This window comes from Chrysemys picta, chromosome 15 (genome assembly GCF_011386835.1).
Source record: "Chrysemys picta bellii isolate R12L10 chromosome 15, ASM1138683v2, whole genome shotgun sequence".
NCBI classification, from domain to species: Eukaryota; Metazoa; Chordata; order Testudines; family Emydidae; genus Chrysemys; species Chrysemys picta.
Window position 1 is genome coordinate 2,015,833 of NC_088805.1, and position 19,419 is coordinate 2,035,251.

General features: G+C 46.4%; 1 protein-coding gene across 18 annotated transcripts in view; it reads right to left on the bottom strand.

The window, feature by feature from the left end:
- Positions 1-19,419, bottom strand: part of NF2 (NF2, moesin-ezrin-radixin like (MERLIN) tumor suppressor) — a 91,751-nt gene that overhangs the window by 18,483 nt on the left and 53,849 nt on the right. For 11 of the 18 annotated variants that reach the window (XR_002889541.3, XR_010592822.1, XR_006175864.2 and 8 more), the window contains 4 exons: positions 18,980-19,197; positions 16,424-16,529; positions 4,369-4,499; positions 1,994-2,153 (listed from right to left, as the gene is read on the bottom strand). Coding sequence is in view for 14 of the 18 variants with exons in the window: in XM_024109553.3 (XP_023965321.1) it covers positions 1,994-2,153; positions 4,369-4,499; positions 16,424-16,529; positions 18,980-19,197 (615 nt within the window). In the remaining 4 variants the exon portion in view is untranslated. Of the gene's footprint in view, positions 1-1,416; positions 1,459-1,985; positions 2,154-4,368; positions 4,500-8,394; positions 15,934-16,423; positions 16,530-18,979; positions 19,198-19,419 lie in introns of those variants that run through there. The other 7 variants (XM_024109551.3, XM_008172897.4, XM_065568165.1 and 4 more) reach the window with 6 other exon arrangements.

The following is a 19,419-nucleotide window of genomic DNA, read 5'->3' on the forward strand; positions in this document are numbered from 1 at the left end:
CTGAGCACAGGTGAAGTGACTTGTCCAAGAGCAACAGGCAGTGGCTGCCCTGGGAACAGAACCCGTTTTCTGAGGCCTAGTCCAGTGTGCTATCCACTAGGCAACATAGCCTAGTAGTGCCAGAGCTTCTCTGTTGCTGCCTCCTTAGAAAATACTTCAGAAGGTAAGTGGAGAGGACAAGCTTCAAGCTTCAGCTAGTGAACAGAGACTGAGTAGACAGTCCTGATTGCAATGACGATTCACCCACAATTCACGAATGCCTAGCCACCTTCCTGAATGAGACAAATGGGACTCTCTCTCCTCTCTGCCAACAGCTTTTGAGATTTGTGTAGAGGTCAAATGTAGCATTTTCAGCTTAAAAGGGGACTCTCCAGCATGTAAACTGAGAGCTTTATCAAAGCCTAATATGAACAAAGAGGCTTCCAGACTCTAAAAACACTTAAATGCTCACAGACCTTGTATCAGTATCTCTCTTGCTCTCTCAACTGGGAATCCAGGCAGCATAGGGCTAGAACAGGAGAACTAGGAAGTGAAACTGACTAGATTATTTTACTCTTTGTTCCAAGTTCAGTGGGGACAGTAAAATCAAACTCTCCATGGTGAAAGGCAGAGCAAATCAGAACTTTGAAATGCTTTGTTTTAACAGGTTTCAGAGTAGCAGCCGTGTTAGTCTGTATCCGCAAAAAGAACAGGAGTACTTGTGGTACCTTAGAGACTAACAAATTTGCATCCGAAGAAGTGGGCTGTAGCCCACGAAAGCTTATGCTCTAATAAATCTGTTAGTCTCTAAGGTGCCACAAGTACTCCTGTTCTTTTTGTTTTAACACTCTCAGATGGGATTAGTAACACAGGGAAGATCTAATTTTTAAAGTGTGACTTTTACCATTGGCATTGTCCCCTTTAAACTGTAGCCCCTGGCACATATCTTAGGAGTTCTAAACCTTTCAAAAGAAAGGAAACTGTAAGAAAGCCTGGCTGAAAGCCACTCCTTATGCTTGGATTTTCCATTATAATAATAAAAAGTCAGCCCCTTGTTAAAATTTCCCCGATTGAAACTGGATCAGTTTTTAAAAAAAGGAAAAGTTCTGTTGGGACCTTTTCATTTGCTTAGTGCTGATGCCAGTAAAAGGCACAGTCATTTTAAATCCTTTGGCCAAGTACAGGTAGCTCCCGGATCCAGACAGTGACTTGAAACAAGGGGTAATGAACAATTCCCTCATGCAATAGGTGCAATTCAAGAATCTTATTATCAGTATTTAAATCTTTACAAGATTTAGGACCAGTCAACCGGACGCACTCACCTGTCCCCTTTTCTCTTTCTATGGTAAATGAGATGGGAGGGGGTTGAGACTGCTGGCTGCCTAGATCCAGGCTAGAAGGGTCCTTCTCCACCTAGGACCCATAACTTAGGAATGTATAGTGCAATGTCTGTCACATCATGGAATAGACAGGAGTCGGCTGTGATGGACAAAGAGAGACCCTTATGGTTTTTCCTGACTCTCTAGTTCCCAAACTAAGGGCTGGTCTTCACTAAGGGAAGATCCACGCTGCTGCAATCAATACAGCAGGGATTGATTTAGCTGATCTAATGAAGACCTGCTAAATCGAAGGCAGAGCACTCTCCAGTTTACCCCGGTACTACTGCTCTCTGTGAAGAGTAAGGTAAGTTAACCGGAGAGCATCTCCCATCAATGCAGCGCAGTGAAGACATTGGGGTAAGTCGACCTAAGCTATGTCGACTCACTGGAGTAGCATAACTTAGGTTGATTGACCCCCATAGTGAAGACAAGCCCTAACTACACACACACACACACACACACACACACACACACACACACACACCTGAGCTACCTAGAGTTATTGCACAGAATCTCCGTAAATCTTGGTCTGGATTAAGCATTCATGGACAAGCACCTAAATCAAAATATTATGACTCCTTGAGCAGAGTCTAAGCCCTGTTTTTCCATCAGGAGCAAGGTAGGAACCTGGTTACCTTTTTAATGGTGTTGTGCTTGCTGTTGCCTCGGTCGGCATTCTCGTTGTGCAGTATATCCAGCGCTGTCTCCCTCTCCTTCAGTTTCAGCGCCTCAATCTCAGTCTTCAACTCATTCAGTTGCTCCTGCAGGTGCTTGCTCTTCTCCATGTACTCCACTCTGGCACACACAATACACAGCCTTGTGGTTACGCGGTTCCATGACAACTGATAGGGGCTTTTAATTTCATCATGCCCAGAGCATGAAATTGATTACACTAGTTTATGCTGTACAGTGAATTACACTGAGCAGTTTGTTCATTATTAAAAATAGATGATGCCAGATAGCCAATTCAAGAGCAAAACGATGTCATGTAGGTATGAAAAAATAGCCAGTCTAGCATGCCCAGATGATGTTTATACGCCTCCCTATCTCTGCTAGCAACTGCAGAATGATCATAGAATCATAGAATATCAGGGTTGGAAGGGACCTCAGGTCATCTAGTCCAACCCCCTGCTCAAAGCAGGACCAATTCCCAACTAAATCATCCCAGCCAGGGCTTTGTCAAGACTAACCTTAAAAACCTCTACGGAAGGAGATTCCACCACCTCCCTAGGTAACCCATTCCAGTGCTTCACCACCCTCCTAGTGAAAAAAGTTTTTCCTAATATCCAACCTAAACCTCCCCCACTGCAACTTGAGACCATTACTCCTTGTTCTGTCATCAGGTACCACTGAGAACAGTCTAGATCCATCCTCCTTGGAAAACCCTTTCAGATCGTTGAAAGCAGCTATCAAATCCCCCCTCATTCTTCTCTTCTGCAGACTAAACAATCCTAGTCCCCTCAGCCTCTCCTCATAAGTCATGTGCTTCAGCCCCCTAATCATTTTTGTTGCCCTCCACTGGACTCTTTCCAATTTTTCCACATCCTTCTTATAGTGTGGGGCCCAAAACTAGACACAGTACTCCAGATGAGGCCTCACCAATGTCGAATAGAGGGGAATGATCACGTCCCTCGATCTGCTGGCTGATTAGTTCTCTGCAATTCCAATGAGAGCTACTGGTTTTAACAATGTTGTTCTACTCCACAGTGTATTTATAAACCCAGTCTACCAAAATGCATGAAATTCTCAATTCATCTAGGCCAGATTTCCCAAGAGTGACTAGTGATTCTGGGTGCCTCAAGATGTCTTAAAGGGTCCTGATTTTTAGAGAGTGGGGGCTCAACACTGTCTCAAAAATAGGTCTCTTTAAGGTGTCAAGTACTGATGCACCTAAAATGGTTAGTCACTCTTGGCCTTAATTGTCTCCCATTATACATTGCCTAGCACACTATAGGCAGCCAAGACTGTGACTCAATACCGAGACCAAAGCAATAACACATGGCAAAGCATGCAGAGGTTGCAAAATATCAGCACATCCCAGGTTGCCTTGCTAAGTGTGAGGCCCTGTTACGAACTGCACTTGAAGAGTACAGACATTCCTGCAGTGGATCAACACAGATAGAATATTTTTGTTCTTATCATTTGAGCTGTGTGGTTAGAGAGGGATGATATGATCTAGTGATTTAAGCACTGGACTGGGAATTGGAAACTCCTGAGATCTTATCCCAGCTCTAATCCTCTTCTTTGTGGCCTTGGGCAAGTCATTTAACCTCTCTGCATCTCAGTTTCTCACATATGGTAAAAACATAGGAACTGCCATATTGTATCAGAGTGTGGTCCATTTAGTTGAATCTCTCACCCCAACAGTGGTCAACACCAGATGATTGAGAAGAAGGTGCAAAAAACCCCAGAATGGATAGTTACGGACTAACTGGACTATAGGGGAAGTTTCAGAGTAGCAGCCGTGTTAGTCTGTATCCGCAAAAAGAAGAACAGGAGTACTTGTGGCACCTTAGAGACTAACAAATTTATTAGAGCATAAGCTTTCGTGGACTACAGCCCACTTCTTCGGACGCATAGGGGAAGTTTAATTCAAATCCCAAAAAGTTAGTGGCTAGCTCATGTCCACAGCAGATGAGTGTATATCCCATCTGTTTTTTAACATGGTAACTAAACAGGTCTCATTGTTCAAACCTGTTTTGAATCCTGCTAAGCTCTTGGTCTCAATGAGATCAGGATTCCACCAGGGCAACAGAGAACCCATCCGGGGGGACAGAAGCCTAAGTTTCTTAACAACTACACCACACGCCTGGCAGGGACTCTGTTGGTCTGCTCCAGCAGATTGAAATGTAGAGGCCTTCCCATTTTGCCTCACACTGCCACCAATCTGAGATCTACCATTTCAGAACAACTGGCCAAATTCACCAGGAATAACTCCATTCATTGCAGTTGTGCTACACAAGGAACTAATCTGACTTGTGCACACAGACTTTGGAAGCAAGCTACATACTTCTCTTTCTCTATTTCCATGGAAAGTCTCTTCATGTCTGTATCCTTGAAGTCAAAGGAGAGGCTCTCACTGATGAGGTTGAAGCTTGGCAGGTCGGCAGGCAGCGCTGTCATACCTGAGTTCATGGGCTGCTAAAGAGAGAGCACAGATTAATCATCTTTGGACACACAGCCACTGCTATCTGTAAGCGTTCTGTAGCAGGAAGCTAAGGAGATACGGCAACGGCTGACCCCTGTAATGCAAGAAGCTACTTAGTGGTGCTTTAGTGAAGAGCTGGCTTGCTGACTGCATGGACAATGCGGGCTATGTGCTAATTCACTGCATCCCTTCTGAAGGATGTTTTGCTGCCTCCAATGACATTGATCAAGAAAGTATCTCATTTACTGTGTACAGGAGTCGGAGAGTATTGCTGGGACAATGTGACTCATACCTTCATATCAAAACCATCTGAAGAACCTAGCATATGCCACAGTGGAAATAAAAGATAACTACTTACATTAAACATAGTGCCTTTCATGCTGAAGGATTTCTAACACTTTAAGCACTTTAGGAGAGGCAGTATGGCCCAGTGCATAGAGAACTGAGCTGGGACTCAAAAAACCTGTGTTCTATTCCCAGCGCTGCCATTGGCCTGCTGAGTGACCCTGGGCAAGTCACTTTGCCTCTGTGCCTCAGTTTCTCCATCTGTAAAATGGGGATAATACGACTGTCCTTAGTGCTCTTCTTCAATAGATCTCAATTTAAAAGCTAGGTATTATTTTTATTTAATATATATACACAAGGATCACTAAAGACACTGCTGGAATGCAGCTGCCTCTGGGATGAAACTCTGCAGCTATTTAACAGTAAAACTGCATACCAGTTAAGGACAGGAAGTGAAGGGTGTTAGTACAAAACCCTCTATGATAGAAGAATCCTATATTCAATTGGAAGAGCAGAGAAAAGGGTGGCAGAATGGAATTACCCAAACTCAAACTGGTCAGGACCTCAGACTCTGACCAACACATCCTGACCCTTGCAAAGTTCCATGGTATATTCAATTGTCACGATTGGTCAGAACATCCATTTTAAGCTTCGTCTGAAAGATGGCACCTTATCTCACACAGTGCCCTCTAGTATTATGCTGAGGAACCGGCTCATTATTGACTCAAAGGAAAGAGCGCCATGTACTAAAATCACCAACACTAATTCCTGCACACACTATTCCTTTAAGGTGTTCTAGACAAAGGCTGACCTGCCCCAACTTTGTTTGGCTTGGGGGATCATAGCAAAAGGTGTTATAAAGGACTACAGGCTGGTGGGAGGTTTGACAATAACTGTCAAGAATAAGGCCATGCTTTGTGCGTATTGACTCTGGGACCGAGGGCAGGAACTATCTGCGGATTTCACCGACTAGAATGCTGTGCTTGGTCTCCCTCCCTTGCTCCCTAGATTAAGATAATCCAAGGACCGTTGTAGCTAGTCCAAGGTTGGCAGCAGTAGCTCTGATTGGGATAGCAATGGATTTACTCTGAACAATAAGCCTCCCTCTCTTGCCATAGGCATAAACTTCACAGGCAGTAGGGGCTTGTCCCTTGCTTGCAATGAACAAATCCTGCAGGACATCATTTCATTTGTCCTGCAGAACTGAAGCTAAAATGGGAACATTTTGAACAAGCAAAAGCAGTGAGAACAAGGCAGTTGAAGCTAGATGCTTGACCTGGTGCAAGGGTTACGTTAATTTACCCACTTTGTGCATATAACGTAAATACCATTTCCTACTCCTGTTTCTTTTCCAACACACAGCTTATCCTGCTGCTGTGTGTGTGCAATGCAGCCAAGTTAATATTGCTGTGAGACTCTTCAAAGGGATACCTGTGACTCTAAATTCCAGAATCTCAGAGAGAGGAAAACAGACAAAAGTGCCTAGGTGACTGAAGAGCCTAAGAGTATGTCTGCATTGCAATCAAAGGTGTGACTGCAGCATGCATAGACATACCCGAGCTAACTGAGATCTAGCTAGCTGAACAATAGCAGTGAAGCCATGGCAGCGTAGACTAGCTGCTCGGGTACATACCCAGTGTCCTGGGCAGCGTTGTTCAGCCCATGCTGCCGCAGCTTCAGTGCTATTGTTATTCCAGCTAACTAGATCAAAGCTAGCTTGGGTATGTCTACACTTGCTGCGGTCACACCTCCTGACTGCAGTGTAGACAGACCCTGAATCTCATGGACTTTCAGGGGGACTTTGGACAGCTTTACCTGTATGAAGTTTTCTGGCCTATGCAGGAAGTCAGACTAGATGATCATAATGGTTCCTTTTCTGCCCTTTAAATAATTTGTTAAAAAATTACTAGATTTCAAGTTTTACAGATTTTAACAGTAGTTTCAGATATTACATCTGCTGAGTTCCCATGCCAACTTTCTGTGGTTATACAACTACATTCCTCCCTCTCTTCACTGTTGCTGTATGGAAGAGCCACTTAAGCAGGTGAAGAACTGATCATATGCATCGGAGAGCGCAAAGAGAGCAAAGAACAGTGAAACCAATTATACACAAAGTGCTATCAGGTACATCAACTTCAAATCTGGGGGAAATATTTTCCCATCTCATTTCTCTCATTTTCAGTAATCCTAGGCTACACTTGTAACAAGAGAAGGTGAGAAATTCCCAGGGCAAATTGTGATTACTAAACTGAGGTGGCTTAAGAGAAGGTTACTCACCTTGTGTGGTAACTGAGGTTCTTCAAGATGTGTATCCCTGTGGGTGCTCCACTTCAGGTGTCGGTGCACCCCGGTGCTGTCAATCGGAGATTTTTGGTAGCAGTGTCCATCAGGGACACATGTGCACAGTAGTCATCTTGCAGCGCTGTTGGTGCCTTGACTAGTGCGCGTACAACCAGACCCCCTCAAGCCCTTCTCTACTGTAGAGTCCTTACTGTGAACTCCGAAGTAGAGGGGAGGAGGGTGGGTAGTGGAGTACCCACAGGGGGACACATCTTGAAGAACCTCAGTTACTCCACAAGGTGAGTAACCTTCTCTTCTTCTTCGAGTGCTGTCCGTGTGGGTGCTCCACTTCAGGTGATTGTAGAGCTATGACAGAGGGTGGAGGGGGGACTTTGGAGTTGTGTGCATAGTGGAGGAAAACACAGTTAGGCCTAGTATAGAGTCTGATCATGAGTATTGGGTAATTGCATAGGGGTTAATGAACATATGCTCAGAGGCCCAAGTAGCAGCTCTGTAGATGTCTGGGATTGGTACATTGTTCAGGAAAGCTACTGATACTGGGTAGAGTGAGATCTGAGCCCTCTTGGCAATTCTGTTTTATTCATTTGATAACAGAGTTGGATGCACCTGGAGATCCATTTAGAGTGACTCTGTGTAGATATAACGGAGTCCTTGGATCACTCCGTTGTGGAGATTTAAGCCTTAAGGATTTTCAGAAAGACTTTGTTCTGTCCAGGTAAAACCTATTATACGTCTAATGTCTAGAGAGTGCAAAATAGTCCCTTGTGTGCTCGCACGCAGTTTGGGATAAAATGTGGGAAGGTGAATAGGTTGGTTTAGATGGAAGGATGATATTTTAGGGGGAAATTTTGGATGAGGTCTCAATGTAACCTTGTCCTTAAAAAAAATACAGTGCATCAGGGATTGGCCATTAGTGCTCCTATCTCATTTACTCGTCTGGCGGAGCTGATTGCAACCAATAATGCCACCTTCATTGATAGATGGAGCAAGCAGCAAATAGCCAGAGGTTCGAATGGGGGTCTGGTGAGGCGTTTGAGAACCAGGTTTAGGTCCCATGCAGGTTGGCGCACTTCCAGATAGAGATTCTGTATGCCAGTGAGGAAATGTTTGGTGATTATGGGGGACAGATAGCTCAGTGGTTTGAGCATTGGCCTGCTAAACCCAGGGTTGTGAGTTGAATCCTTGAGGGGGCCACTTAGGGATCTGGGGCAAAATCAGTACTTGGTCCTGCTAGTGAAGGCAGGGGGCTGGACTCGATGACCTTTCAAGGTCCCTTCCAGTTCTAGGCGATGGGATATCTCCATTTATTTATTTATTTATTTATTAGGTGCACAAATATCGATATTCTGTTGATCTTATGATGGAAAACTGTAATCACCATGGGATGTACTTTAATGGAACTTATGGACAGGCCCAAATTCTTTAATTCTAGTAGGTAGTCAAACACTAGCAGAAGTGGTGTAGTGCTTGTAGTGAACGGTTTGTTCTGGCACCATATGGAGAATCTTTTCTGTTTTTTAAGGTAAGCATTACGTGTGGTTGATCTCCTGCTGTTCAATATCACGTGTTTAACCTGTTCCAAACAGACTAGTTTGTGGTGATGGAACCATGAAGGAGCCACGCTTTCAGGTGAAGTTTCTCCAGGTTCGGGTGGAGAACCTGACAGTTGTCCTGAGAAAGAAGGTTCATGCTTGACGGGAAAGTTCGTGGGATATATACTGCCATGTGCATCAGGTCAGGATACCAGGTCTGTCTAGGACAGATTGGGGCTATCAGCATGTCCTTGGCCTTGTTGGCACATATCTTGTGTATCACCCTCGAAAGCAGTGGAATCAGTGGAACTGCATATAGAAGTGATGCATCTCATGTGATGAGGAAGGCATCCCCTAATGACTAATGTCCCAATCCTGCTCTCAAGCAGAAGAGTGGACACTTGTGGTGTAGTGACGTTGCAAATAAATCGATGGGAGGGAAGGCTCATTGTTGCAATATGGATTATAGGACTGTGTGGTTCATTTCCCATTCGTGGTCCTGAGAGAACTGTCTGCGTAGAGTGTCCACTGTCATGTTCTGACATCCGGGGAGGTAGGAGGTCAAGATGTTTATGTGGCGGTGGATGCACTAGTTCCATAATTTCAAGGCCTTATTGCATAGTGAGTGGGAACTTGCCCCTCCTTGTCGATTGCTATAAAACATGCATGCAATGTTGTTGGTCATCACTGGTACTGTTCCGTTCTTTATGAGTGGTAGGCTGTAGAGACAGGCATTGTGTACTGCTTGCAGTTCCAGTAGGTTGATATGGAGTTGGGTCTCCACATGTGACCATCTGCCTTAAATTGTATGGTGGTACAGGATGGTGCTCAAGCCTAACAGATGAGGCATCTGTTGTGATTATTATCTATGGCAGATCCTGATGAAAGGGGATCCCTGTGCACACATTCTCTGGTCTTGTCCACCACTGTAGGGATTCCAGTATCTTTGGTGGTGGTGTTAGGTTTATGTTTAGGCTGTGTTTGTTGGGTGTGTACACCAAACTCAGCCACCCTTGAAGGCAGTGCATGTGTAGTCTTGTGTGGCTTACTATGAAGGTTGTAACTGCCAAATGACCTAACGATTGCAGGCAGGTTCCGTGCCATGATTTGTGGACTGGTGTTGACTACCAAGATGAGGTTGATCATTGTTATGGATCTGTTCATCGGTAGTGCCGCTCTGGTCTGTATGGAATCAAGGTGCACCCCGATGCTGCACGGACACAAGGGTTGACTTTTGTATGTTTATTTATAGTCTTAGGTTCTGGAAGAGTGTGAGGACTCTCTGGGTGATCTCTGTCACTACCATCTGAGTAGGGCCTTTCAGAAGGCAATTGTCTAGGTACAGGAAAATCATTGTTCCTTGTTTGTGAAGGTGTGCTGCGACTACCCTAAGAGTTTTGGAGAAGACTTTTGGTGCAGTGGACAGACCGAAGAGTAGAACACTGTATTGGTAGTAGTTGCTTTCTACTGTGAATTGCAGGAATCGTCTATGAGCTGGGTGTATGGTAATGTGGAAATATGCGTCTTGTAGGGTGAGGGCTGAAAACCAGTGCCCACATTCTAGCGCAGGTATTATCATAACCTAATGTGACCATCTTGAATGTCTGGGATTGGACGAACTTGTTGAGCTTCCTGAGATCTCTCCATCCCCAGTTTTAATTCTGGGTTAAGAAGTAGTGGGAGTAGAAACCTTTCCCCCTGTATTGCAGGGGTACTAGTTCCACAGCACCAAGTTGTAGAAGATGGTTTACTTCCTGTTACAGCAGGTGCTCGTGAGAAGGGTATCTGAAGAGGGATGGGGACGGGGGTAAGGTGGGTGGGCAAGAGATAAAGGGGATAGCATAGCCAATCTTATGACCTCTAAGACCCAACAGTCCGTGGTGATTGTTGCCCATGAATGGTCACAGTCGATGGCCAAATAAGCGAGATGTATTTGTCAGTGGTGCTGTCTGGTGGGGGAGGTCATTCAGACCCTGGACCAATCTTTCAAAACTGTTTGTTCGCCGTCTGCTGTGATGAGATGGTTGGTGTTGAGATGGTCTCCATCTTTGTCTTTGCGTCTCATAGGGTCTCTGGAACGATGTGTCTCTATGTCGTGGGTATGGTTGGTAGCGTTTCCGTTTGGTGAGAAGTGTATAAGTACCCAGTGTGCGGAGAGTCGCTAAAGACCTCATTGGTTTTGGTGGAAAACAGTTTTTCCCCTATCGAAAGGGAGTTCTTCAACTTTCACTTGCAACTCTTTCGGAATTCCTGAAGATTGTAGCCATGACACCCTACACATGACAATCACTGTAGCTGTCGCTTGTGCCACTGTGTCAGCGACGTCCAGGGATGCTTGCAAGACCGTTCTGGTTACCAGCTGTCCTTCCATCAATATGGCCCCACTTCTCTTCCAGCAGATTGTTGGTAAATTCATATAATTTGCTATAATTATTGTGGTTGTACTTTGTAGGAGAGCACTGTAATTGGCTACTCTGAACTGCAAAGTTGCTGAGGAATAGACTTTCCTCCTGAAGAGGTCAAGCCTAATGAGGTCCTTGTCCTGCGGAGTGGACCTGTAATGTGGATGCTTGCCACATTAGTTAGCTGTCTCAACTACTAGAGAGTTGGGTGGTGGGTGGGTGGGTGGAAGGAAAAGGAAATCCATTCCTTTGGTGGGCACATAATATTTCCTGTCTGCCCTCTTGCATGTTGGTGGGATGGTAGCTGGTGTTTGCCATACCTTCTCTGCTGGTTCCAGGCTGGCGTCATTTATGGCCAAGGCTATCTTAGAGGTGGACGAGGTTTGTAAAATCTGTAAAAGTTTGTATTGTGTGTCCTGGACCTCCTCCAGGGGGCTGTCCTGGCTCAACGCAATTCTTTTGAACAGTTCTTGAAACTGTTTGAAATCATATGCTATGGTAGTAGGTGGTGGCATAATGGCTTCCATCTGGTGATGAAGAGGAATTGTGAGCTGGTGATGTGGGCTCTTATTCAGTGTCCTCCTCCCCCCTCCTCTCCTGTATCCTCCTGGGCTACTGAGGTTTGTGGACTGGGGGATGGTGGAGGTGATCTGAGTTCGCCTCTAGGTGGAGATAAGGGTCTGATATAATGAGCCCCGTATGCCGCCTATGGGGCCCAGGGTGGCCACTGCATGGGGACTGGCATGGGGGACACATCCAGGGTTGTCCATACCATGGATGGACTGCCTGCCTACGCTGGGTTTTAGACTGTAAAGGGTCCCCCTGGTAGTCTGCATTCTGTAAGGGAGGAATGCTGCGATTAAAAGGCATCCTCCTCCTCTTCATCATTCTCTTCATCGCTAAGCATTGATGGTGCAATAAGGGATGTAGGCTGGTCTGTGTCAATGCATTCTGGAGAGCCATCAGTACCAAAGAGACTGAAATGTCTGTTTGAGAAATTGTTGTGGTGCCATTGCTTGCAGTACTGGTGGTACTGATGATGTAGTCTTAGATGGAGCCGTACAGTGAGCCAGTATCTTGCGGCTTGATTTAGCCGATGCGGACGGCAGCATCTTGACTCTGTCCATCAGTGCTGACAAAGTAGACGGTGCCAGTGGTGGCCGCATGACCGTCAGTGAGGGTCTCCGCGCAGTTTCTTGCACCATTGTGGTCGGTGCTGTGGAGGAGGCATGTCTATGTTTATGCCTTGATTCCGTGTCTCTCGCTTTAGGCTCAGCAGAGGTCTCGGTACAGACGGTGCTGGAGGTGCCCTGTGCCTCAAAGGTGCTCACCCGTGTGGTGGTCAGCACCAAGGACAGCGACCTGGCAGGAGACAGTCTCTCTTTTTGTGGTTCTCTCTGTGGAGAGGTCGATACTCTTCTTTGAAACTCTCGAGGATTGAGCCTTGTCTTTAGTCTATTCCAAAGAGGACGGGGAGGTCTGTTGTCCCAGTTCGGTTGGAGCGATTTCTCCTTAAGAAGCAGTTTGAGGTTGAAATCATGTTCACGCCTGGTTCTCGCTTTCAGACTACTACAGTGAGCGAACTTTTGAGGGCTGTGCCACTCACCGAGACATCGGAAACACAAGGAGTGTCCATTGGAGACCGGCATCGCTTTGCGGCAGGGGCCACATCATCTCTTAAAGCCTGAGGAACCAGGCATCGTTGAGGCAGTTGAGTGTTCCCAGGGGAACAACAATGAAGTAAGAAAAAAAAATTTTTTTTAAACTAACCAACCTCTTATGAAGTATTCAACTAAACTATTTCTTGTAGAAGATGACATTGGAGCACTTCCCCAGAGTTCTGTCTCAGGCTGAGAACGGTTAAGAAGGAACTGAGGGAGTCAGGTCGTACACTAGTCAAGGTGCCAACAGCACCACGAAATGACTACTACGCACGCATGGCCCTGAAAGACACTGCTGCCGAAAATCTCCGATTGACGGTGCTGGGCCTCACTGACACCTGAAGTGGAGCACCCATAGGGAAATCAAGGGAGGAAATGCAAATGTTCTTCGAGTGAAGTGATTTTAAACAGCACAACCTTAATGCTGCACTATCAGTCTCTTGCACTCAATAAATATAGGCTGAGGCTACATCTACACTACGGGGGGGGGGGGGGGGTCGATTTAAGATACGCAAATTCACGTAGCTGAATTTGACTTATCGCAGCCGACTTACCCCGCTGTAGGGACGGCGGCAAAATCGACCTCTGCGGCTTCCCGTCGACAGCGCTTACTCCCACCTCCGCTGGTGGAGTAAGAGCGTCGATTCGGGGATCGATTGTCGCGTCATAAATCGATCCCCGAGAGGTCGATTTCTACCTGCCGATTCAGGCGAGTAGTGTAGACCCAGCCTAACAGTCTGCTTGTAGCGGCCGTCACCAAGAGGTAAGGTTTAAGTGCCTGAAGGCATGGAAGACACTGATTGGCAGAAGGAATGAAAACAAAGCCATGTCATAGTCATGGCCTGTAAGTTGCCATCTTCTTTTGTCCTTGCCAGCTGGAAAATTTGGGACAAGCAGAGGAGAACTGGTTATGCTAAAAGGATCAAAGAAAGGCAGACAATATTTAGAACTGCCTGGAGTGTTCAGTATCTAAGCGCAGTGAAATAGGCTGAGGGCACACTGAAATAATGAGATACAAGAGGTACCATGAATGGAAAAAAACAAAGGGCTGGGATAGATCATTACGCAAGGAGAGGGAGTGGAGGTAGCTGCTGAGAGCCAAGATCAAGAGTCGCATCTGAAAAGTGTGATGTCATTGATTGTAAAGGCTCCATAATGCTCTTCTCAGAGCCTCAAGGGTGTTCCCCCCCCTCACCTACGTAAAGACCTTCTCTCCTTCCCACCGATGGGAACCTGATAACACTCCCTTTGGAGCCAATCAGCCCAAACTGAGTCACTGAAGAGTGGTGCAAAGATGCCTCCTACCCCTGCTGATCTGAGACTCAATTTCACACACTGGTCCTAAATAAGCCTAATTCTCCCTGCTTGGTAACATAAAAAACCCTCAAAGGCAGGCTGGCGATGGGCTTCAAGAGCTCTGAGAACAACTTAGCAACTTTTATAAAGCATATCTGCTACCAGTTTGTTTGGTGGAAGATTAAGTTACAAAAATAGTAAGTCTCCTCCTGTCCTTTCTGTAGCTTAGCCACCTCCTACTCTCATCCTCCTCTCCTTCCTTAGGCAGCACAGAGGGATCAGATCCTGCCGGCTCTGGAGTTGAAGGACTGTGTAACTGAAGTACAGGAATGAGACAAGAAAGAATACGTTCAGTGGGACAGACTGATTAACAGAGGGAGGAAGTCTGGGTACTGTACTATGTATTAGACAGCTGCCTTCACCTGAGGGACACGTCTCCTGCTCCCCCTTAAGCCACTATGTTCTTATTCTCTTTCTTTGATGGCTCTTGCCCAGCTGGGTCCCTCTGCGTGATAGCAGGGAAGGAGGACTTATCAGAAGCCAGCTCTTTGAAGCAATGTGCAAGAACAGGATTTCAGTACATTTCACTTGACTGCCCTGGAACACACATGCAGCAGAGCAGAGCAGCAAGAGAGAGAACGCATGGGAAAAGCGAAACAGACAGGCATGGCAATGGAAGGACAGGAGAGAACGCTTTAAAAATATGTACATAGCAAAGTATTACTGTACTTATGAAAGTACAATAGCCATACTCGCATACTGCTGACATTTGACACCCTGGAAAATAGCAACCTTTGAACTGGTGTGATGTCTTGGTACCTGCAGAGTTAACCCAAAGGGCAGAAGCAGGAGCACCAGCAAATCCACAGGGGATGAGAGAGAGGCATTCCATTTCTTTCTCCATACTGGGAGCTCTGGTGGGAGAAGGTCCCCTGCTTCTAAGGAAAGGGGATGTGGGAGGAAGGCAACATAATATACAGCAGGAAAAACAATTCTCTATTCTATGCCTCTAGAACAGATGCAGCTGGACGGGTGGAGTCAAGCTTGATTCTGTCCAACAATCTTCCCCTTAATTATACTTTCATTCCATAGGCGAAATAGATCTACACTGGCTGCTGATTAGCACAGAATGAGTCAGAGGGGTGTGTGCAGGAGAGGAGAGAACTCACTAGTCTCTGCTTTGTGGGTTTAACAAAGGACAGACCCACCAGCCTGAGGGAGCTTGGAGCTGCAAGCTCCTCACAGCTGTTGGTACTTGGCTGATATGATCATTCGGCTTCCAAACCACAATCCTCCACCATCTGGGTACGACAAAGTCATCATTAGAATTATTGGACCCCAGCAGCCTGTTGGTCCATAGGGTAGTAAAGCTAGGTGTGTTCAAAGAGTAGGTTTGTGAAGCACAGAAGCGGCTAGCACTCAGTGGAGGGGCCCGAAGTCTGGAAGTCTTGGATATTTAATCACTGCAATCTCTTAAAAGTTTCTGATCATTTGCAGATATCTTTGGAGAATGTGGACGAGAAGTCATTTACTTCTAACCACCTTCATGCGGCTTGTTTAAACACTTACTTGAGGTGATGGCATTTCAAAGAAAAATTGAAATGGCGAAAGATTTGGTAATTGCTCCAGATGGGATGTATCTGTGGAAATTATTCACACTCCTTCACGCCACAGTCTCCCACCTCTTGGGACTAACAAACAACAGGATGGATAGCAAGGCCAACAGGTGTATGCTGCAGGGTGGAGACCACTTGATGGCATTCACAGGTCCCAATAAAATTCACAGCAAAAGAAGCCAGGAGGAAAGGAATTGCCAGACTGGATCAGAACAACTGTCATTTAGCCCAGTATTTGGTTTTCAATGGCAACCAGTACCAGATCCGTCAAAGGAAGGTGTGCAATCCTCTTACTAGCAGTTACAGAGTAATCTCTCACGGGGGACGTTTCTTCCTGAACACAGGAAGGGAGGTTGGGTTAATGCGTTTATAGGTTCTGATCAATTTTTATCTGATCTAAGGAAACAGAGGATGCCCTTATTCACACAAGTGTTTAATCCTATTTTGAATGCTACTAAGCCCTTGGCCTCAATACTTTATATTTGTCTCCACAGGTTAACAAAACACAATTTTTATCCGGTTTAAATCTGTTGTCTTTTCAATTTCATTTGTACCTCATTGTTCTTGTATTAGGCAAAAGGATAGATGGGAGACAGAGTGAAGCAGTCTGTTCTCTGCTAAACTGCAGACCACCAGATCTGGACTTGGCTGAGGAGCACAGGAAATCGTTTGCAATTCCCCTGAGTTCCATAACAAAGTAGTTTCATAACCCCCCCGATTAGGAGGTGGCACTATGGAAAACAGCCCAACTTCTTTCAAAGCCCTCAAGTGGATGCTGCCCTCTTCCTGGGAAAAAATGGAGCTGTAATACAAAACACTCTTACCGTGTAGGACGACTTGCTGGTGATCTCCAAGAGCTTCTGCTTTGCTCTCCGCTCAGACTCTCGAGCCTCTTGAAGGTCCTGCTTTAGCTGATCAGCTTCCTTTGCCCTATGTACAGTAACAAACATTAGATCAGAGATGGACAGGGAAGGAATGGAGTGGGATGAAAGTCAGAGAAGGAGAAATGGAGCAGCACCAAAGTGTGGGTGTAGGGGGGTTGGGATTTATCAGGCAATGAGATCTATTAAGCTGCAGAATAATTTCCAAAAGGGAAATGATGGAAATCCAATCACTTGAGACCTTCCAACTAGACTAGACAAATACTGAAGAAAACAAACCTGCACTGACTGCCAAGGATGGAGAAGACCGGCTAGATCAGTGGTTCTCAAACTATGCCGCTTCTTTGTTTGGGTTCTCCACTGCCCCGCAGGCCTGAGACCTGATCAGCCCCTCTCCCATCCCATATTAAACCAGCCTTGGGTGAAACTCAATGTTCACCACTAAAATGGGGGGGGGGGAACCCCTTAAATTTAGAGTGCCCTAAATTGAGTGGGTAACAGCCCCACATGCAGTATCAGATCCTATCTAGAAGGAGACGACCTGGTAGGTCATCTAGCCCAGTGGTTCTCAAACTAGGGCCGCCGCTTGTTCAGGGAAAGCCCCTGGTGGGCCGGGCCACTTTGTTTACCTTCCGTGTCCGCAGGTTTGCCCGATCGCAGCTCCCACTGGCTGCAGTTCGCCGCTCCAAGCCAATGGGAGCTGCAGGAAGCGGCGCGGGCCAAGGGAAGTACTGGCCGCTGCTTCCCACTGCCCCCATTGGCCTGGAGTGGTGAACCGCTGCCACCGGGAGCAGCGATCGGCCAAACCTGCAGATGCGGCAGGTAAACAAACCAGCCCGGCCCGCCAGGGTGCTTACCCTGAACAAGCAATGGCCCTAGTTTGAGAACCACTGGGCTAGATGACCTACCAGGTCGTCTCCTTCTAGATAGGATCTGATACTGCACGTGGGGCTGTTACCCACTCAATTTAGGGCACTCTAAATTTAAGGGGTTCCCCCCCCCATTTTAGTGGTGAACATTGAGTTTCACCCAAGGCTGGTTTAATATGGGATGGGAGAGGGGCTGATCAGGTCTCAGGCCTGCGGGGCAGTGGAGAACCCAAACAAAGAAGCGGCAGGAAATCCAAGTCACAAAAGGGCGTGCTCTAAAATAAGGATGTTGTGTTAGCATTTGCAAAAAGACTGACACCTGGAGAATCAGGTCACGCTGCTAGAGTGAGGACGACAACTTGGGAACACATTGAGTGATCAAAATCAGAGCAGAGGTAGGAAACTTTGGCTTGGGGAGTAGAAGCTTTGGTCTTCTGAATATTAATCATCTACAGAGGGTTGTTTGTCTAAAAGGAACATAAGAAAATGCCCAACAAGTCCTATATGGACTTTAACATGCCAATCTCAGGGCCCAAGGGTTCTAATACACTTCTACCCCGATATAATGCGGTCCTCGGGAGCAAAAAATCCCTACCGCGTTATAGGTGAAACCTGTTACATCGGGGTAGTGACGGCAGGGCTCCAGCAGTGATTTATAGGGCCCAGAGCTCCCTGCAGCAGCCGGAGCCCTGGCCCTTTAAAGCACCACCCAAGCACTGCTGCCGGAGCCCCGGGGTTACCGCGCTATATGCGTATTATATCGGGTCGCGTTATATCGGGGTAGAGGTGTACTACCATTTATCCCTGATGTATGGCAGCTCCTGAGGACACACCCTGGGTAGAAAGCAAAAGGAGAGATGAGGAGAGAGAGAGAGAGAGAGAGAGAGAGAAGCCTTTTTTGCTGAATCAGAATTTACAGGAGCTCAAGATAGAGAAGGGATGACTGGGGATAAAGTTATTGAACAAGCGAGAGGGCTGAAGCCCAATGCACTCATAATTGATAACAGGGAGGAAGTTAGTGTTATTTTTAATTCACCAACTAATTAATGCAAGATGTGACAAGAGCCGGAGCAAGGGGGAGAATGATGAATTGAGTTTAATATCTAGAAGCAAAACTCAAGTGTTATTAATTAATGGAGCCAAATACTTTAGAGAATACGGCAGGTATTTCTGTGGCTGATCCTACAGCTCCTAGTTAGTGCTCCAAGATGAGCAAGGGAAGAAGAGTCCTATGGACAGTTTGAAAGGAAGAATATATTCCAGCCACCCACCAAAGCCAGTAGCTGAAATTCCCTCTCCTGGTCACTCTCTCCTCATTGTATCTCTCCTATAAGAATTCTTCAGCATCAGGCTTAAATACATGAAAATTAGGGAGGCCCGATATGTTTATTAGCATCAGTTTACCATTCAGCGGCAGCCTAATTCTGACAAACAGAGCTGCCTAAAGAAAGAAACCAGCTGGGTTTTGTGGCCAACTAGCCCTCACACGTGTCTGGAATACCAAGGGCTCACTGCACACAGTTTGGAAGCCCTGTATAAAGGTGTGACCCCAGGATACGGTCTCAGCTAAACTCAGTGGCAGATCTGGAAAGTAGAGCATGGAAGCAGGTGTAGGGTTCCTCCCTCTGACCTTCTCTCCGATTCTTCTGCCATCTTCAATGCCAACATCTCTGCCTCCAGGACCTTTTGTTCCATCAACCGTTTCTCCTCCTCTGTCCGGATTGCCGTGGCTTTGATCCGCTGCATCTCCTGCTCGGCCTCAGCTGCTTTCTGAGCCAGCAGCTTGGCTTCCTCTTCTGTGATCTGCGCTTTTTCAGCCAGCAAGTCTGCGGTCTCTTCAGATCTCATCTGGGAGCCAACACATACAGCAGTGTCAGCATGCACAAGGGCCCCACCCTGACATGTCCAAGATCCCTATGGTAGGGACCCTAAGTTCCCTGCCCCACCTTTATATTATGACCCACGTGCTCAAATTCCCCATTTCCACAATCCTTGCAGTGCCTTGGCCACTGCAATAAGCTCCCAACCAAGACTCAGATACTCTCAGGCTCTCTGCCTCCAGTTAATCAT